The sequence below is a fragment of the Gigantopelta aegis genome, chromosome 4 (genome assembly GCF_016097555.1).
Source record: "Gigantopelta aegis isolate Gae_Host chromosome 4, Gae_host_genome, whole genome shotgun sequence".
NCBI lineage: Eukaryota > Metazoa > Mollusca > Gastropoda > Neomphalida > Peltospiridae > Gigantopelta > Gigantopelta aegis.
The window spans coordinates 774,205-797,764 of NC_054702.1; the positions used below are offsets into that span (position 1 = coordinate 774,205).

Genomic DNA, 23,560 nt, shown 5'->3' on the forward strand with positions numbered 1-23,560 from the left:
AATCACAATCAATACAACTTGATGCTAGAACTGCAATGTTAATTACTTGGGTCAACATGGGTGGGAATCAATACCACTTGATGCTAGAACTGCAAAGGAAAATCTTGTGACTACAATGCTATGTTAATTACTTCTGCAAAGAGAAAATCTTGTGACTCAACATGCTATGTTAATTACTTGGGTCAAAGGGGTGTGGCTGGAGACAGTTGACGACATGGCGGTCGGCCTCCAGCAGCATGGCCAGCTTGGTGGTGTGTCGGTCCCAGATGAAGATGTGGCCACAATCTGACCCGCTCATCACGAAGTTCTCGCCCCAGAAATTCGCTTCCTTGATCTGAAAAACACAACTCACCATGTTCATCCATTTCAAATTATAGTATTAAAGCCACTTATCCTCATGTAACACACTATTCATTAAAGACACTTATCCTAATGTAACACTATTCATTAAAGCCACTTATCCTAATGTAACACTCTATTCATTAAAGCCACTTATCCTCATGTAATACACTATTCATTAAAGCCACTTATCCCCATGTAACACAGTATTCATTAAAGCCACTTATCCTCATGTAACACAGTATTCATTAAAGCCACTTATCCTCATGCAACACAGTATTCATTAAGGCCACTTATCCTCATGCAACACAGTGTTCATTGAAGCCACTTATCCTCATGCAACACAGTGTTCATTGAAGCAACTTATCTTCATGCAACTCATTTTTCACTGAAGCCACTTATCTTCATGCAACACAGTATTCATTAAAGCCAGTTATCTTCATGTAATACACTATTCATTAAAGCCACTTATCTCCATGTAACACAGTATTCATTAAAGCCACTTATCCTCATGTAACACAGTATTTATTAAAGCCACTTATCCTCATGCAACACACTATTCATTGAAGCCACTTATCCTCATGCAACACAGTATTCATTGAAGCCACTTATCTTGAAGCCACATGCAACACAGTATTCATTGAAGCCACTTATCTTCATGCAACACTATTCATTAAAGCCATGTAGCCACTTATCCTCATCATTGAAGCCACTTATCATCATGTGCAACACTGTATTCATTCATTAAAGCCATGTAACACACTATTCATTGAAGCCACTTATCCTCATGCAACACAGTATTCACTGAAGCCACTTATCCTCATGCAACACAGTATTCACTGAAGCCACTTATCTTCATGCAACACAGTATTCATTGAAGCCACTTATCTTCATGCAACACAGTTTTCATTGAAGCCAGTTATCCTCATGTAACACACTATTCATTAAAGCCACTTATCTCCATGTAACACAGTATTCATTAAAGCCACTTATCCTCATGTAACACAGTATTTATTAAAGCCACTTATCCTCATGCAACACACTATTCATTGAAGCCACTTATCCTCATGCAACACAGTATTCATTGAAGCCACTTATCTTCATGCAACACAGTATTCATTGAAGCCACTTATCTTCATGCAACACAGTATTCATTGAAGCCACTTATCATCATGTAACACACTATTCATTAAAGCCATGTAACACACTATTCATTGAAGCCACTTATCCTCATGCAACACAGTATTCACTGAAGCCACTTATCCTCATGCAACACAGTATTCATTAAAGCCACTTCATGCAACACAGTATTCATTTATGTAACACAGTATTCATTAAAGCCACTTATCATGCAACACAGTATTCATTAAAGCCACTTATCCTCATGCAACACAGTATTCATTAAAGCCACTTATCCTCATGTAACACACTATTCATTAAAGCCACTTATCCTCATGTAACACAGTATTCATTAAAGCCACTTATCTTCATGCAACACAGTATTCATTAAAGCCACTTATCCTCATATAACACACTATTCATTAAAGCCACTTATTATCATGTAACACAGTATTCATTAAAGCCACTTATCATCATGTAACACAGTATTCATTAAAGCCACTTATCCTCATGCAACACAGTATTCATTAAAGCCACTTATCCTCATGCAACACAGTATTCATTAAAGCCACTTATCCTCATGTAACACACTATTCATTAAAGCCACTTATCCTCATGTAACACAGTATTCATTAAAGCCACTTATCCTCATGCAACACACTATTCATTAAAGCCACTTATCTTCATGCAACACAGTATTCATTAAAGCCACTTATCCTCATGTAACACACTATTCATTGAAGCCACTTATCTTCATGTAACACAGTATTCATTAAAGCCACTTATCCTCATGTAACACACTATTCATTAAAGCCACTTATCCTCATGTAACACACTATTCATTAAAGCCACTTATCCTCATGTAACACAGTATTCATTGAAGCCACTTATCTTCATTAAAGTGTAACACAGTATTCATTAAAGCCACTTATCTTCATGCAACACAGTATTCATTAAAGCCACTTATCCTCATGTAACACACTATTCATTAAAGCCACTTATCCTCATGTAACACACTATTCATTAAAGCCACTTATCCTCACCCAACACACTATTCATTAAAGCCACTTATCCTCATGTAACACAGTATTCATTAAAGCCACTTATCTTCATGTAACACAGTATTCATTAAAGCCACTTATCTTCATTAAACACACTAACAAAGCCACTTATTCATTAAAGCCACTTATCCTCATGTAACACACTATTCATTAAAGCCACTTATCCTCATGTAACACAGTATTCATTAAAGCCACTTATCCTCATGTAACACACTATTCATTAAAGCCACTTATCCTCATGTAACACACTATTCATTAAAGCCACTTATCCTCACCCAACAAACTATTCATTAAAGCCACTTATATTCATTAAAGCCATGTAACACACACACTTATCCTCATGCAACACAGTATTCATTAAAGCCACTTATCTTCATGCAACACAGTATTCATTAAAGCCACTTATCTTCATGCAACACAGTATTCATTAAAGCCACTTATCCTCATGTAACACACTATTCATTAAAGCCACTTATCCTCATGTAACACACTATTCATTAAAGCCACTTATCCTCATGTAACACACTATTCATTAAAGCCACTTATCCTCATGCAACACAGTATTCACTGAAACTTATTCATTGCAACACATGTAATGTAACACTATTCATTAAAGCCATGTAACACAGTATTCATTAAAGCCACTTATCTTCATGCAACACAGTATTCATTAAAGCCACTTATCTTCATGTAACACACTATTCATTAAAGCCACTTATCCTCATGCAACACAGTATTCATTAAAGCCATGTTACACTATTCATTAAAGCATGTAACACACTATTCATTAAAGCCACTTATCCTCATGTAACACAGTATTCATTAAAGCCACTTATCCTCATGTAACACACTATTCATTAAAGCCACTTATCATCATGTAACACAGTATTCATTAAAGCCACTTATCTTCATGCAACACAGTATTCATTAAAGCCACTTATCCTCATGTAACACACTATTCATTAAAGCCACTTATTATCATGTAACACAGTATTCATTAAAACCACTTATTATCATGCAACACACTATTCATTAAAGCCACTTATCCTCATGTAACACACTATTCATTAAAGCCACTTATCCTCATGCAACACAGTATTCATTAAAGCCACTTATCCTCATGCAACACAGTGTTCATTGAAGCCACTTATCTTCATGCAACTCATTATTCACTGAAGCCACTTATCTTCATGCAACACAGTATTCATTAAAGCCAGTTATCCTCATGTAATACACTATTCATTAAAGCCACTTATCGCCATGTAACACAGTATTCATTAAAGCCACTTATCCTCATGTAACACAGTATTTATTAAAGCCACTTATCCTCATGCAACACACTATTCATTGAAGCCACTTATCCTCATGCAACACAGTATTCACTGAAGCCACTTATCTTCATGCAACACAGTATTCATTGAAGCCACTTATCTTCATGCAACACAGTATTCATTAAAGCCATGTAACACACTATTCATTAAAGCCACTTATCCTCATGTAACACACTATTCATTAAAGCCACTTATCCTCATGTAACACAGTATTCATTAAAGCCACTTATCTTCATGCAACACAGTATTCATTAAAGCCACTTATCCTCATATAACACACTATTCATTAAAGCCACTTATTATCATGTAACACACTATTCATTAAAGCCACTTATCATCATGTAACACACTATTCATTAAAGCCACTTATCCTCACCCAACAAACTATTCATTAAAGCCACTTATCATCATGTAACACACTATTCATTAAAGCCATGTAACACAGTATTCATTAAAGCCACTTATCTTCATGCAACACAGTATTCATTAAAGCCACTTATCCTCATGTAACACACTATTCATTAAAGCCACTTATCATCATGTAACACACTATTCATTAAAGCCACTTATCATCATGTAACACACTATTCATTAAAGCCACTTATCCTCACCCAACAAACTATTCATTAAAGCCACTTATCATCATGTAACACACTATTCATTAAAGCCATGTAACACAGTATTCATTAAAGCCACTTATCCTCATGCAACACAGTGTTCATTGAAGCCACTTATCTTCATGCAACTCATTATTCACTGAAGCCACTTATCTTCATGCAACACAGTATTCATTAAAGCCACTTATCCTCATGTAACACACTATTCATTAAAGCCACTTATCGCCATGTAACACAGTATTCATTAAAGCCACTTATCCTCATGTAACACAGTATTTATTAAAGCCACTTATCCTCATGCAACACACTATTCATTGAAGCCACTTATCCTCATGCAACACAGTATTCACTGAAGCCACTTATCTTCACGTAACACAGTATTCATTGAAGCCACTTATCTTCATTCAACACAGTTTTCATTAAAGCCAGTTATCCTCATGTAACACACTATTCATTAAAGCCACTTATCCCCATGTAACACACTATTCATTAAAGCCACTTATCCTCATGTAACACACTATTCATTAAAGCCACTTATCCTCACCCAACAAACTATTCATTAAAGCCACTTATCATCATGTAACACACTATTCATTAAAGCCATGTAACACAGTATTCATTAAAGCCACTTATCTTCATGCAACACAGTATTCATTAAAGCCACTTATCATCATGTAACACACTATTCATTAAAGCCACTTATGTAACACAGTATTCATTCATCCTCATGTAACACACTATTCATTAAAGCCACTTATCCTCAGCCACAACACACTATTCATTAAAGCCACTTACACAGTCATGTAACACAGTATTCATTAAAGCCACTTATCATTAAAGCCACTCATGCAACACAGTATTCATTAAAGCCACTTACCTTCATGCAACACACTATTCATTAAAGCCACTTATCCTCATGCAACACAGTATTCATTAAAGCCACTTATCTTCATGCAACACAGTATTCATTGAAGCCACTTATCTTCATGCAACACAGTATTCATTAAAGCCACTTATCCTCATGTAACACACTATTCATTAAAGCCACTTATCCTCATGTAACACACTATTCATTAAAGCCACTTATCCTCACCCAACACACTATTCATTAAATAAAGCCACTTATCCTCATATAACACACTATTCATTAAAGCCACTTATCCTCATGCAACACAGTATTCATTGAAGCCACTTATCTTCATGCAACACAGTATTCATTGAAGCCACTTACCTTCATGCAACACAGTATTCATTAAAGCCAGTTATCCTCATGTAACACACTATTCATTAAAGCCACTTATCATCATGTAACACAGTATTCATTAAAGCCACTTATCTTCATGCAACACAGTATTCATTAAAGCCACTTATCCTCATATAACACACTATTCATTAAAGCCACTTATCATCATGTAACACAGTATTCATTAATCCTCATGTAACACACTATTCATTAAAGCCACTTATTATCATGTAACACAGTATTCATTAAAGCCACTTATCCTCATGTAACACACTATTCATTAAAGCCACTTATTCATCCTCAGCCACAACACACTATTCATTAAAGCCACTTATCATCATGTAACACACTATTCATTAAAGCCACTTATCATCATGTAACACAGTATTCATTAAAGCCACTTATCAGTATTCATGCAACACAGTATTCATTAAAGCCACTTATCTTCATCAGTATTCATGTAACACACTATTCATTAAAGCCACTTATCCTCATGTAACACACTATTCATTAAAGCCACTTATCATCATGTAACACACTATTCATTAAAGCCATTTATCCTCACCCAACACACTATTCATTAAAGCCACTTATCCTCACCCAACACACTATTCATTAAAGCCATGTAACACAGTATTCATTACAGCCAGTTATCTTCATGCAACACAGTATTCATTAAAGCCACTTATCCTCATGTAACACACTATTCATTAAAGCCACTTATCCTCATGTAACACAGTATTCATTAAAGCCACTTATCCTCATGTAAGACACTGGATTCATTTTTAACAAAAACCACGTTGAGTGGGTACAAGTTTATAATTTTTACTCACATATATTCACTTAAATCTTTTATAAATACATGAAATAAAGTTCATATATGAATCGGTAAGTATTATTTTCGTGTCTTTTTTTGTAATTTTTATTATTTTAGATCGGCTAATGGTGATTAAAATTAGGCAAAAAATAAAAAACGATCAAATTTATTATCAAATTAGCTGTCACAATCAGCTATCGATCCCTGAAAATGACCGCGACGTGCCGCCATTGTTGTCAAGCGAAAATACTTGACGAAAACCAAAATTTCAAGGTATTTTCAATTGAAAAAATCAAAACAAAAGCCACCATTTTGAAAAAAAAACTTTTTTCTTTAATTATATTTCCATTTTCGGTGGGTGTTGTATGCAAACCGGCGGGAAATATGAATTGGGGAATGCACTGTATACAGTGTACAGTATATCGACTGACGTGACAGTCGGGCGAGATATCTCGCCTGCAGTAGTCAGAAGGTTAAAGCCACTTATCCTCCTCACCCAACACACTATTCATTAAAGCCACTTATCCTCATGTAACACACTATTCATTAAAGCCACTTATCCTCATGTAACACAGTATTCATTAAAGCCACTTATCATCATGTAACACACTATTCATTAAAGCCACTTATCCTCACCCAACACACTATTCATTAAAGCCACTTATCATCATGTAACACACTATTCATTAAAGCCATGTAACACAGTATTCATTAAAGCCACTTATCTTCATGCAACACAGTATTCATTAAAGCCACTTATCCTCATGTAACACACTATTCATTAAAGCCACTTATCCTCATGTAACACACTATTCATTAAAGCCACTTATCCTCATGTAACACAGTATTCATTAAAGCCATGTAACACAGTATTCATTAAAGCCACTTATCTTCATGCAACACACTATTCATTAAAGCCACTTATCCTCATATAACACACTATTCATTAAAGCCACTTATCCTCACCCAACACACTATTCATTAAAGCCACTTATCCTCATGTAACACAGTATTCATTAAAGCCAATTATCCTCATGCAACACAGTATTCATTAAAGCCACTTATCATCTTGTAACACACTATTCATTAAAGCCATTTATCCTCATGTAACACACTATTCATTAAAGCCACTGATCCAGGTTTCACGTGCACATGACTTATGCTTATACCCACCATTGTCCTGGCGTTTCTGTGACCTTGATACTTCATCTTCATCTCGGGCTGGAAGACGTCTTTCATCTCCTGCAGTTCCTTCTTCTCCTGGCGCTTCCGATACGCAGTCTGGAGACGCAGCGCCGCAATGTGGCGTTCAACATCACTGTCTTCCCTGGAGCAAACAAACACAACACTGCACAGACATGTAGAATACACAGCATGACCAGTCACGTACAGGGTTGAAAATTAACATGAAAATCATGGTCGCCAGCAGGGTCAGTTGAAGACAAATCTTACCGGCCCTTCTCAAATTCAACTAGACCTCCAATTATCACATTGTAATTTAAATGCACAGTCAAAATCAAAACAAGAATATTCTTTGTTGAATAATAATCATGTGCTCACCGTATACAGTCTGTTTCCTTCAAAAGGAAACCGAAGAATTAGCATGTAAAATCCTTGGCGAGTGAAAAATAGCACACTTCAATATGCTTTAATAGGTGAGTGAAAAATCGCACTCACCAAAATGCTAAGGCGAGTGAAAACCAAGCATTATTAATTTATGTAGTAATTAGTACATGTAAACGTAGACATATGTTGCAAAAATTAACCAATAAACAAATAATATTTTCTTCTAATTTTATGTTGTTTGGTTCATTAGTGTAGTCTGACCTCTTTTCCCTTTCAGGAATGGAGTTATTAAAACAAATCAGCAATACTATAGACATATAATTGTGACATACACTGATGCAAACAATTTTATTTTTTAATTACAGTATGTACAATTCAAATAATTTGATGGACACAATTATAGATACCTTTTCAGTTTTAAATGAATTGATTAATTGGTACGTATTCGAAGATGTCCATTAAACCAATGTTTTCCGATTTGTACAGCAAAGATAAGTGCCAGTTATATATTAAAAGATTGCATGGATGCCGCCGTACATGTTTCTGGTATTATCAAAGTGGTCTTTTTATCAGCTACATAAGGTAAATAGTGGCAATCAATATGCAAAATTATTTTATGTGCGCTGTTTGTTAAGTGTAACCTGCATTATTTTTCACACTCGCCAGATTGAAATTTACGTGCGCTGTACGAGCGCAATCGCACTCACGCATCTTAAAAGGCAAGGTCTGTGTAACTTCATAATGAATAAAGTTAAAATTCATATAAAAACATTGTTATCAAGTTTTAAACTAATATCAACTTAAATAACATTTATTGAATAAAAAGAGAAAGAAATCCAGTATAAATAAAAATAATTCTTTACAAATTACCATTAAATTATGATTAAATCTCATTTTTAATACAGGAGTGAAAACTAAATGCTAGAACAGCCGAGGTATACAGCTTGACTTGCATTGTCTCTGAAGTAAAAACAAATAATGCAATACAAAGAGAATAAAGGTAGAACTGCGCGTGCTTTAGTATTTAAACGTAGTCTTGTGGTGGCAGTCCTCTTTGTGGCGATGCAAGAAGGGGTATAATCTCCAGTATTGGATTTCCTTGGGAATGGACGAAGCATGCACGTGTGCTTTTAATTTGGATATTGTCAATGCTACATTAGTACGCTACTAATAAAATAGTATCAAAAGAAAAATAAATCTGTAAAAAAACAAAACATTTTACCAAAATATACGATGTACTTAGTTATTATAGTACATAGCATAATGGTGTACTTATTGTTTATTACAGTAATATTTGGATAGTTATGCCATTATTCAAACAATGAATGAATGAATGAATGTTTAACGACACCCCAGCATAAAAAACACACCAGCCATTGGGTGTCAAACGCCATAATGTAAGTCAAAACTTTAGATCTAATATGTTCTTATTTAATGCAAATCGCTTAACTTTAAAACAACATTGACAACGACAATCTTTGGAATAAGCACTGGGCTGTAGTAATGGACTGTAGTAATGGAAAAGGTCGTTGTTATGCATATGCCCTCACGTTAGTGAGTTAAACCTACAAAATAGATTTTGATTTTGTCCCAGAATAATGTAAGCTAATTAAACATCATTCCTTTTTACCATAACATTGAATAACAATTATCAAATACGTAGTAGCTCTACTAGATAATTATGGCATATCCAGTCCATTCTAATAAGCTGATGACTTCTAGATTTAAAAAAATACATGCAATGTCTTCAATACATTTTGAGCTCTATTTTTAGACAGACCTAGCCAAAAGCCACAGAAGCTGAATCTGGTGCTGTTAAAATATAGAGCATGTTCTATGTCTTCTGCTGCTGTAGTTCGCGCCAACACAGACGCGATATGTTTTGTCACATTCGATTCAGTTTCAGTGTCTTTGTTTTTTAACTGGTACCATATTTGCCAGACCCTAATATCTGTGGTCGCCCAACGAACTACCTTGGTAAAATTCTTAGTCACCCATAGTCAATAAAGGTCGCCACGGGCGACCGGGCAACTGCTAATTTTCAACCCTGCAGTCACTTTTGAAAACCTGTAACATTGCACATACATGTAGATAACACAGCAGGACCAGTCCCTTTTGAAAACCTGTAACATCGCACATACATGTAGATAACACAGCAGGACCAGTCCCTTTTGAAAACCTGTAACATCGCACATACATGTAGATAACACAGCAGGACCAGTCCCTTTTGAAAACCTGTAACATCGCACATACATGTAGATAACACAGCAGGACCAGTCCCTTTTGAAAACCTGTAACATCGCACATACATGTAGATAACACAGCAGGACCAGTCCCTTTTGAAAACCTGTAACATCGCACATACATGTAGATAACACAGCAGGACCAGTCCCTTTTGAAAACCTGTAACATCGCACATACATGTAGATAACACAGCAGGACCAGTCCCTTTTGAAAACCTGTAACATCGCACATACATGTAGATAACACAGCAGGACCAGTCCCTTTTGAAAACCTGTAACATCGCACATACATGTAGATAACACAGCAGGACCAGTCACTTTTGAAAACCTGTAACATCGCACATACATGTAGATAACACAGCAGGACCAGTCCCTTTTGAAAACCTGTAACATTGCACATACATGTAGATAACACAGCAGGACCAGTCCTTTTGAAAACCTGTAACATCGCACATACATGTAGATAACACAGCAGGACCAGTCCCTTTTGAAAACCTGTAACATCGCACATACATGTAGATAACACAGCAGGACCAGTCCCTTTTGAAAACCTGTAACATTGCACATACATGTATTTGTAGTTTACGTGGCATCACTGACATTTCTAAAAAATGTTTGTTTTTATAATGAACTAGTGAGGTTTATGGTAATATTTTGTTTGTTCAGTGTAAAAATTACACCTTGAACCTGCCTGGAGAACGTACCTGATATATTATTTTATGACTTGTTATATTACAAATGGCACCCACATGTACACATACACTGGAGAATTACAATATTCAATTTTCCAGCAAGATATAAACTTTTGAAAATGTAACAAATGGTAAATATTCCATACAAATTTTAGAAGATATTTATATAATAGATATATATATATTACTCAACTTTTCATGCATATATATATATATATATATAAGAATTGTTTGTCATTTTAATGAATTTATCAATGTCATACAGTCATACAAATTTTATAGAATCGTATAGCATAGCACAGCAATTTTATACTAATTTTGTGATTTAAAAAAGATTAAAAACAATTCTTCTGGTAAGAGAACATATTGATAATATAATATTAATTATGTAACCTCGATCTACTACACAACGCATTGTTCTAACCTGACAGGTCTGTGTCGGTGACTACTCCTCGAGCCGTCATCATCGCTGCTGTCATCGTCAGCATGAGGTCTGCTGCTACGTTGACCGGGTCTTCGCCGTGTCGTGAAGTCTGATAAGTTGCCTCTGTCTGCCAAAACAGTCAACAAGGGAGGCATAAAAAGATTCAACATCAGAAATTAGTTAAGAAAAACCTAAAAGAAATAATGTTTCCCATAATCCAACACAGTGGCATTATAAACACTGTACTAGCACAATTTTGGCTCTAGTGAAGAAACATTTGAATGGTTCTCTATTTGTAGAGATAACGGTATTAACTTGACTTCTCACACTGACTGCATCCACCCCAAACCTACTTGGACTAACCCTTACAACAGCCAATAGGTTTCACTTTGTCCACGTCAAACGAACATGACTTTTGTTTCGTGTCATGAAACTATAGGGCAGAATGAAGTTAAGGTGACAGGTTAAGGTATCATATATGACAATAAAGTAATTTGTTCTGCATTTTTTTTTTAAATATAAAATAATAACAATCTGGTTCAAGTGTAATTTAACACTGAAATCAAATTCTGCATCCAGCAAGGATACAACCCCCCCCTACCACTAAGAACACGGTTCAATAGCCCCTGATACAAGCCCCCCTACCACTAAGAACACGGTTCAATAGCCCCTGATACAAGCCCCCCTACCACTAAGAACACGGTTCAATAGCCCCTGATACAAGCCCCCCTACCACTAAGAACACGGTTCAATAGCCCCTGATACAAGCCCTCCGACCACTAAGAACACGGTTCAATAGCCCCTGATACAAGCCCCCCGACCACTAAGAACACGGTTCAATAGCCCCTGATACAAGCCCCCCTACCACTAAGAACACGGTTCAATAGCCCCTGATACAAGCCCCCCTACCACTAAGAACACGGTTCAATAGCCCCTGATACAAGCCCCCCTACCACTAAGAACACGGTTCAATAGCCCCTGATACAAGCCCCCCGACCACTAAGAACACGGTTCAATAGCCCCTGATACAAGCCCCCCTACCACTAAGAACACGGTTCAATAGCCCCTGATACAAGCCCCCTACCACTAAGAACACAGTTCAATAGCCCCTGATACAAGCCCCCCTACCACTAAGAACACGGTTCAATAGCCCCTGATACAAGCCCCCCTACCACTAAGAACACGGTTCAATAGCCCCTGATACAAGCCCCCCTACCACTAAGAACACGGTTCAATAGCCTGATACAAGCCCCCCTACCACTAAGAACACAGTTCAAAGCCCCTGATACAAGCCCCCCTACCACTAAGAATACGGTTCAATAGCCCCTGATACAAGCCCCCCTACCACTAAGAACACGGTTCAATAGCCCCTGATACAAGCCCCCTTACCACTAAGAACACGGTTCAATAGCCCCTGATACAAGCCCCCCTACCACTAAGAACACAGTTCAATAGCCCCTGATACAAGCCCCCCTACCACTAAGAACACGGTTCAATAGCCCCTGATACAAGCCCCCCTACCACTAAGAACACGGTTCAATAGCCTGATACAAGCCCCCCTACCACTAAGAATACGGTTCAATAGCCCCTGATACAAGCCCCCCTACCACTAAGAACACAGTTCAATAGCCCCTGATACAAACCCCCCTACCACTAAGAACACGGTTCAATAGCCCCTGATACAACCCCCCTACCACTAAGAACACGGTTCAATAGCCCCTGATACAAGCCCCCCTACCACTAAGAACACGGTTCAATAGCCCCTGATACAAGCCCCCCTACCACTAAGAACACGGTTCAATAGCCCCTGATACAAGCCCCCCTACCACTAAGAACACGGTTCAATAGCCCCTGATACAAGCCCCCCTACCACTAAGAACACGTTCAATAGCCCCTGATACAAGCCCCCCTACCACTAAGAACACGGTTCAATAGCCCCTGATACAAGTCCCCCTACCACTAAGAACACGGTTCAATAGCCCCTGATACAAGCCCCCCTACCACTAAGAACACGGTTCAATAGCCCCTGATACAAGCCCCCCGACCACTAAGAACACAGTTCAATAGCCCCTGATACAAGCCCCCCTACCACTAAGCATACGATTCAATAGCCCTGATACAAGCCCTCCCTACCACTAAGAACACGGTTCAATAGCCTGGATACAAGCCCCCCTACCACTAAAAATACAGTTCAATAGCCTGGATACAAGCCCCCCTACCACTAAGAACACGGTTCAATAGCCTGGATACAAGCCCCCCTACCACTAAGAACATGGTTCAATAGCCCCTGATACAAGCCCCCCTACCACTAAGAACACGGTTCAATAGCCTGGATACAAGCCCCCCTACCACTAAGAACACGGTTCAATAGCCCCTGATACAAGCCCCCCTACCACTAAGAACACGGTTCAATAGCCCCTGATACAAGCCCCCCTACCACTAAGAACACGGTTCAATAGCCTGGATACAAGCCCCCCTACCACTAAGAATACAGTTCAATAGCCCCTGATACAAGCCCCCCTACCACTAAGAACACGGTTCAATAGCCCCTGATACAAGCCCCCCTACCACTAAGAACACGGTTCAATAGCCCCTGATACAAGCCCCCCTACCACTAAGAACACGGTTCAATAGCCCCTGATACAAGCCCCCCTACCACTAAGAACACGGTTCAATAGCCCCTGATACAAGCCCCCCTACCACTAAGAACACGGTTCAATAGCCCCTGATACAAGCCCCCCTACCACTAAGAACACGGTTCAATAGCCCTGGATACAAGCCCCCCTACCACTAAGAACACGGTTCAATAGCCCCTGATACAAGCCCCCCTACCACTAAGAACACAGTTCAATAGCCCCTGATACAAGCCCCCCTACCACTAAGAACACGGTTCAATAGCCCTGATACAAGCCCCCCTACCACTAAGAACACGGTTCAATAGCCTGGATACAAGCCCCCCTACCACTAAGAACACAGTTCAATAGCCTGATACAAGCCCCCCTACCACTAAGAACACGGTTCAATAGCCTGGATACAAGCCCCCCTACCACTAAGAACACGGTTCAATAGCCTGGATACAAGCCCCCCTACCACTAAGAACACGGTTCAATAGCCCCTGATACAAGCCCCCCTACCACTAAGAACACGGTTCAATAGCCCCTGATACAAGCCCCCCTACCACTAAGAATACGGTTCAATAGCCCCTGATACAAGCCCCCCTACCACTAAGAACACGGTTCAATAGCCCCTGATACAAGCCCCCCTACCACTAAGAACACGGTTCAATAGCCTGGATACAAGCCCCCCTACCACTAAGAACACAGTTCAATAGCCCCTGATACAAGCCCCCCTACCACTAAGAACACGGTTCAATAGCCCCTGATACAAACCCCCCTACCACTAAGAACACGGTTCAATAGCCCCTGATACAAGCCCCCCTACCACTAAGAACACAGTTCAATAGCCCCTGATACAAGCCCCCCTACCACTAAGAACACGGTTCAATAGCCCCTGATACAAGCCCCCCTACCACTAAGAACACGGTTCAATAGCCCCTGATACAAGCCCCCCTACCACTAAGAACACGGTTCAATAGCCCCTGATACAAGCCCCCCTACCACTAAGAACACGGTTCAATAGCCCCTGATACAAGCCCCCCTACCACTAAGAACACGGTTCAATAGCCCCTGATACAAGCCCCCCTACCACTAAGAACACGGTTCAATAGCCCCTGATACAAGCCCCCCTACCACTAAGAACACGGTTCAATAGCCCCTGATACAAGCCCCCCTACCACTAAGAACACGGTTCAATAGCCTGATACAAGCCCCCCTACCACTAAGAACACGGTTCAATAGCCCCTGATACAAGCCCCCCTACCACTAAGAACACGGTTCAATAGCCCCTGATACAAGCCCCCCTACCACTAAGAACACGGTTCAATAGCCCCTGATACAAGCCCCCCTACCACTAAGAACACGGTTCAATAGCCCCTGATACAAGCCCCCCTACCACTAAGAACACAGTTCAATAGCCCCTGATACAAGCCCCCCTACCACTAAGAACACGGTTCAATAGCCCCTGATACAAGCCCCCCTACCACTAAGAACACGGTTCAATAGCCTGGATACAAGCCCCCCTACCACTAAGAACACGGTTCAATAGCCCCTGATACAAGCCCCCCTACCACTAAGAACACGGTTCAATAGCCTGATACAAGCCCCCCTACCACTAAGAACACGGTTCAATAGCCCCTGATACAAGCCCCCCTACCACTAAGAACACGGTTCAATAGCCCCTGATACAAGCCCCCCTACCACTAAGAACACGGTTCAATAGCCCCTGATACAAGCCCCCCTACCACTAAGAACACGGTTCAATAGCCCCTGATACAAGCCCCCCTACCACTAAGAACACGGTTCAATAGCCCCTGATACAAGCCCCCCTACCACTAAGAACACGGTTCAATAGCCCCTGATACAAGCCCCCCTACCACTAAGAACACGGTTCAATAGCCCCTGATACAAGCCCCCCTACCACTAAGAACACGGTTCAATAGCCCCTGATACAAGCCCCCCTACCACTAAGAACACAGTTCAATAGCCCCTGATACAAGCCCCCCTACCACTAAGAACACGGTTCAATAGCCCCTGATACAAGCCCCCCTACCACTAAGAACACAGTTCAATAGCCCCTGATACAAGCCCCCCTACCACTAAGAACACGGTTCAATAGCCTGGATACAAGCCCCCCTACCACTAAGAATATAGTTCAATAGCCCCTGATACAAGCCCCCCTACCACTAAGAACACGGTTCAATAGCCCCTGATACAAGCCCCCCTACCACTAAGAACACGGTTCAATAGCCCCTGATACAAGCCCCCCTACCACTAAGAACACGGTTCAATAGCCCCTGATACAAGCCCCCCTACCACTAAGAACACGGTTCAATAGCCCCTGATACAAGCCCCCCTACCACTAAGAACACGGTTCAATAGCCCCTGATACAAGCCCCCCTACCACTAAGAACACGGTTCAATAGCCCCTGATACAAGCCCCCCTACCACTAAGAACACGGTTCAATAGCCCCTGATACAAGCCCCCCTACCACTAAGAACACGGTTCAATAGCCCCTGATACAAGCCCCCCTACCACTAAGAACACGGTTCAATAGCCCCTGATACAAGCCCCCCGACCACTAAGAACACAGTTCAATAGCCCCTGATACAAGCCCCCCTACCACTAAGAACACGGTTCAATAGCCCTGATACAAGCCCCCCTACCACTAAGAACACGGTTCAATAGCCCCTGATACAAGCCCCCCTACCACTAAGAACACAGTTCAATAGCCCTGATACAAGCCCCCCTACCACTAAGAACACGGTTCAATAGCCCCTGATACAAGCCCCCCTACCACTAAGAACACGGTTCAATAGCCCCTGATACAAGCCCCCCTACCACTAAGAACACGGTTCAATAGCCCCTGATACAAGCCCCCCTACCACTAAGAACACAGTTCAATAGCCCCTGATACAAGCCCCCCTACCACTAAGAACACGGTTCAATAGCCCCTGATACAAGCCCCCCTACCACTAAGAATACGGTTCAATAGCCCCTGATACAAGCCCCCCTACCACTAAGAACACGGTTCAATAGCCCCTGATACAAGCCCCCCTACCACTAAGAATACGGTTCAATAGCCTGATACAAGCCCCCCTACCACTAAGAACACAGTTCAATAGCCCCTGATACAAGCCCCCCTACCACTAAGAACACGGTTCAATAGCCCTGATACAAGCCCCCCCCCTACCACTAAGAACACGGTTCAATAGCCCTGATACAAGCCCCCCTACCACTAAGAACACAGTTCAATAGCCCCTGATACAAGCCCCCCTACCACTAAGAACACGGTTCAATAGCCCCTGATACAAGCCCCCCTACCACTAAGAACACGGTTCAATAGCCCTGATACAAGCCCCCCTACCACTAAGAACATGCCCCCCGACCACTAAGAACACAGTTCAATAGCCCCTGATACAAGCCCCCCTACCACTAAGAACACGGTTCAATAGCCTGGATACAAGCCCCCCTACCACTAAGAACACGGTTCAATAGCCCCTGATACAAGCCCCCCTACCACTAAGAACACGGTTCAATAGCCCCTGATACAAGCCCCCCTACCACTAAGAACACGGTTCAATAGCCCCTGATACAAGCCCCCCTACCACTAAGAACACGGTTCAATAGCCCCTGATACAAGCCCCCCTACCACTAAGAACACGGTTCAATAGCCCCTGATACAAGCCCCCCTACCACTAAGAACACGGTTCAATAGCCCCTGATACAAGCCCCCCTACCACTAAGAACACGGTTCAATAGCCCCTGATACAAGCCCCCCTACCACTAAGAACACGGTTCAATAGCCCCTGATACAAGCCCCCCTACCACTAAGAACACGGTTCAATAGCCCCTGATACAAGCCCCCCTACCACTAAGAACACGGTTCAATAGCCCCTGATACAAGCCCCCCTACCACTAAGAACACGGTTCAATAGCCCCGGATACAAGCCCCCCTACCACTAAGAACACGGTTCAATAGCCCCTGATACAAGCCCCCCTACCACTAAGAACACGGTTCAATAGCCCCTGATACAAGCCCCCCTACCACTAAGAACACAGTTCAATAGCCCCTGATACAAGCCCCCCTACCACTAAGCATACGATTCAATAGCCCTGATACAAGCCCCCCTACCACTAAGAACACGGTTCAATAGCCTGGATACAAGCCCCCCTACCACTAAGAACACAGTTCAATAGCCTGGATACAAGCCCCCCTACCACTAAGAACACGGTTCAATAGCCTGGATACAAGCCCCCTACCACTAAGAACACGGTTCAATAGCCTGGATACAAGCCCCCCTACCACTAAGATCACGGTTCAATAGCCTGGATACAAGCCCCCCTACCACTAAGAACACGGTTCAATAGCCCCTGATACAAGCCCCCCTACCACTAAGAACACGGTTCAATAGCCCCTGATACAATCCCCCCTACCACTAAGAACACGGTTCAATAGCCCCTGATACAAGCCCCCCGACCACTAAGAACACAGTTCAATAGCCCCTGATACAAGCCCCCCTACCACTAAGCATACGATTCAATAGCCCTGATACAAGCCCCCCCTACCACTAAGAACACGGTTCAATAGCCTGGATACAAGCCCCCCTACCACTAAAAATACAGTTCAATAGCCTGGATACAAGCCCCCTTACCACTAAGATCACGGTTCAATAGCCTGGATACAAGCCCCCTACCACTAAGAACACGGTTCAATAGCCTGGATACAAGCCCCCCTACCACTAAGATCACGGTTCAATAGCCTGGATACAAGCCCCCCTACCACTAAGAACATGGTTCAATAGCCCCGGATACAAGCACCCCTACCACTAAGAACACAGTTAAAAAGCCCCTGATACAAGCCCCCCTACCACTAAGAATACGGTTCAATAGCCTGGATATAAGCCCCCCTACCACTAAGAACACAGTTCAAAAGCCCCTGATACAAGCCCCCCTACCACTAAGAATACGGTTCAATAGCCCGGATACAAGCCCCCCTACCACTAAGAATACGGTTCAATAGCCCCGACAACTTGTAAAGAAGTGAAGATCTCCTCTCACCTGCGAAGAATGGATGCACTGTCGATGCAGCGGCCACAGTTGCCATGGTTCTCCTCTCGTCAGCACCTTCCGATTCTGTGTGACTTCCAACACTGTCCCGCCGCTCAGGAGCACCATCCTGGCTAAACCCAGGGTCACTGGGGACCACATCCACCCCATCACAACTTGGACCAGCACCTGTGGTCGTGGCAACCGGTTGGGAGATTCTCTCGGCAGAATACGTCATGTAGTCCATATCTTCTGATGTCTCTGGTTTCTGTTTGCCATCATCACTGGCTGAGTGTTCCATGTTTTGTTTACATACTTTAATCTCATCGTGTGATTCCAAGACAATCTTACCCGTGTCATCATCCTCACATACAACTGTAGATATTTTTTCACCTGTTACAGAAGATTCTGGCATTTCCTGAACACTTAAAACCTGCACATCTTTATCTGTACGTTTCTGTTTATTACAAGGTTCATCCTCAAGTTTCTTACCAAAAAACAATGGATTACATTCTCTCCTAGACGCCCTGTCCCCAGGAAGATGGAAATCAAACACCTCTCCCTGTAACTCTGGTGATGAATCAGTTGTCGAGTAATTCCTGGAGTCTGGGGATGAATCGTTTCTCAAGTCATTGTGCATAGAGATGGCATTGGATGAGTCCTGGACATCAAAGGGAGCGAATCCAACACGGATGGTGCTGGCCTCGGTGCCCTGACTGGAGTAGTGGAGACTAATGACAGGCTCGAGGCGCGTGTGGACGGACGATGTGCCCGGCTCCAGGACCTGGTCCACGTAGCTGTGGGAGGACGGCGGTGCCGAGAGACTAGGAGCTGCACTGGGAGAGCGAATTGCACTTGGCTGAAACGACGACGATGACTGTCCCAAGTCCCTGGCTGGAACTGTCACAGGGTTCTTCATTTCCAAAACTCTATCCGATTTTGCAGTATCCAAAACCATATCAGATTTTTTTGTTTTAGAAACCATATCTGACTTTGTGCTTTCACAAACCATATCTGACTTTGTGCTTTCGGAAACAATATCTGATTTTGTGCATTCAGAAACAATATCTGATTTTGTGATTTCTGAAACTGTTTCAGATTTTGAGTTTTCAGGCACCATAGTAAATGTTTCACCAGATTTTGGTTCCAGCAATAAATCTGAATCTGTAGGCGACACCAAAACTGGTTTGCTGTCAGATGAGTCTCTTATTGAAAATAAACATAGTTTAGTCTCAGAGGTTCTTGTTACTGCTTCCGACTGTATGGCAGACACCAAATCTGGCTTAGTATCCGTGGTGAACACTGAATCTGATTTAATATCTGTGGTCAACTCTGAAACTAGTTTAGTATCTGTGGACAATACTGAAACTGGTTTAGTATCTCTTGACAATACTGAAACTGGTTTACAACCTGCAGGCAGTGATGAACTGCCATCACCTTCTTTCATATACATCGAGTCTAAACCTCCCTGATTTTCTACTGCACCCACTGAAACATACTGCGCTTCAGATAAAACTGTCAAACCTCCACCTTCAGTTGTTGACGCACCAACACTGGAAGTGGGGGACAATCGTGGACCAGTGTTTTCCACAGCAGTGGTAGCTTCCTGATCTACAGAATCAACACAAGAGTCAGCCACACTACAAGGAACACTTGGGCAAACTTTAACTTCTGTAGCAGCCAGACTGGTCTCCACTTTGATACAGGAAACATCCGGGGAACGTGTTTCTTCCAGATGTCTTTGAGAATCCTTCTCACTGTTATCGCTTGATGATTTCTCCTCCACCTGGCTGTCACCTAACGTGTTACTTGAATCGGGTGATTGAGATTTATCTGTTATTTTATCACCATGCTGCCCTGGTAATTGTGACACAGCCTGACTATCAACGACTGCACTGCCCACCTTTTGACTATCCACGACTGCACTGCCCACCTTCTGACTATCCACGACTGCACTGCCCACCTCCTGACTATCAATGACTGCACTGCCCACCTCCTGACTATCAACAACTGCACTGCCCACCTGACTGGTACCAGGAGACACGTCGGTGGCCACAGTGTGTCGCAGCTCATCAAAGCGAGTGGACAGTGAGCCAACATTGCCTTCACTCGCTGACCTCTCGACACTGGGGACGGGCTGCCCCTCCTCACCCCCCACCGGTTGCTCCTGACCCTCTGCCGATTCCTCTTCACTGGGTCGAAGGTCACCGTCAAGCCAACGGGTCAACATCTCGGACAGTCGCTGCATCAGAGTTGTGTGGGGACTCTGTCTCTCTGAAAACAAACATATATTTCACTTCAAATTCTTTTCTTTTTTATAAATATTTATTGTCCCATATCATATAACAGTGCTGGGGTTAGGAGCCCCAGATCACTGCTTAACATACATATCCATGTTCTAAGCAACAAAAAACCTTTAAAAACTAACAAAAGTAAGAGAAACTGATCCTATATTTGTACAACACATACGCCCATTATAATCAAATTGCTTTAATGTTGTCAATCTCTGTATGTTTGCAATGTTGAACCACACTACTAGAGCACATTGATTAATTCATCATCAGCTTAGACCTGTCAACCTTTAGTCAAGAGAAAGCAGGAGGTGTGTGTTGAAAAAGCAGGAGATTTTGTCAAAAAGCAGGAGATTTTTTAAATTCATACAATTTAACCCAACATCGCAAGATTTAAAAAAAAACATTATTACAATAAGTTATATGAATACTATATAATGTCATATATACTTCTTAATCTTAGATCTTGGCATTAAAAAAAAAAAGTTTAAATATTATTATGATTTAATACATATTTTAAAAAATATATATTTTATCAAAAATTGTTAAGAACATGAACAAGAAATAAAAAAATTAATTAGTACATTTACGGTATTACACTTACAGCCTTACAGGTTGCGTTACATTATCATTTGTGGTTAGTGTACCTAAGTACTAAAGACAAATTTATATAAATCTTATAAATTAATATTCAGTTTTTACTATAATGAGGAACGGTGGTGTGGTACTTATTTAAAATCATTATAATGATGCAATAAACATTGTATTTTCATTAATCATAAGTAAAACCTCATTACGGATATCGTGTGAAATATACCGGAATTATACCCATTTCCGTGAGTAATTTTATGTCAATGTCAAACACAACATTTTTTAATTGTACAAAAATAATTTCTTGAAATACCCTTATAACCAACATTTTACTGCACAAACATACAAAATTAACTGACACAAGTATGTTTATACAACTAATTGGTCTTTTCGTTGTCTTGATGTGACATGTGATTTTAACATGCATCGTGTGTATCGCTGTCAACTCGGAGTCTGGTAGTTCAGATTCGTCATAGTTGCATTATGTAATCCAGTGGGAAGACATTTTACAATTCAGAGGTGTTATTAGAACTAAATTGGATAGTTTTTTTTTATTATATGGCAACACTGAATGTCAATACACAGCCTGTTGAATTAGTGGCAACACGTTTCGTAGCCATTACGATGACAACAACAAAATTATAACAACACGTCATTTTATAAACTCCATGTGCTTTTTGAACAATATAAATAGGCTATCCCACAATTCTCACTTCGGCAAAGGGTAAACAGTCGGGACAATTCGGCCTGTTACATTCTCAGAAACCGAAAGTAGTCGACATTTTCTGAATGAGAAAAAAAGGCAGAGTTACTTCCCTTATGTTATTTTGACAAAAGAGGATCGATTTTTTTTTATGCTCGGAATGCGGGCGGGTTGACAGGTCTGCATCAGCTACTGATTGTGAAACACTTCAAATTGTAACACATTCTTTTGTTGAAGTTTGTTTTGTTTAACCACACTACTAGAGCACATTAATTCATCATCAGCTACTGATTGTGAAACACTTCAAATTGTAACACATTCTTTTGTTGAAGTTTGTTTTGTTGAACCACACTACTAGAGCACATTAATTCATCATCAGCTACTGATTGTGAAACACTTCAAATTGTAACACATTCTTTTGTTGCAGTTTGTTTTGTTGAACCACACTACTAGAGCACATTAATTCATCATCAGCTACTGATTGTGAAACACTTCAAATTGTAACACATTCTTTTGTTGAAGTTTGTTTTGTTTCACCACGCCATTTGGAAATGTTTCATTTAATGCCGCACTCAACACATTTTATTTACGGCCCCACACCGTTAGAGTACATTTAATAATTATGCATAAGCTACATTTTTATGTATGAGAAATTTTTTACAATATTAAATGAAAATCAAACCATTCCTCCTGCCAACAAAAATTTTAAGATAATTAAATAATTTTTCCTGCAAGAGAAAACATATACGGTTCAGGGCTCGCAATGGAACAAATGTTTGTTTGGCCAATTTTTAGATATACTGGATATTTCCTTGAAAATTAGTCAAATGTAGTCAATTTAAGAAATATTTTATTAGC

The 23,560-nt window shown here is 40.9% G+C and overlaps 1 protein-coding gene across 2 annotated transcripts in view; it reads right to left on the reverse strand.

Moving 5' to 3' along the window:
* LOC121372434 (DDB1- and CUL4-associated factor 6-like) overlaps positions 1–23,560 on the reverse strand; it is a 60,423-nt gene that overhangs the window by 9,539 nt on the left and 27,324 nt on the right. For both annotated transcript variants that reach the window (XM_041498738.1, XM_041498739.1), the window contains exons 11-14: positions 19,130–21,391; positions 11,453–11,579; positions 7,701–7,854; positions 178–334 (exon numbers count right to left, since the gene is read on the reverse strand). In XM_041498738.1, the coding sequence (XP_041354672.1) occupies positions 178–334; positions 7,701–7,854; positions 11,453–11,579; positions 19,130–21,391 (2,700 nt within the window). The remainder of the gene's footprint in view (positions 1–177; positions 335–7,700; positions 7,855–11,452; positions 11,580–19,129; positions 21,392–23,560) is intronic.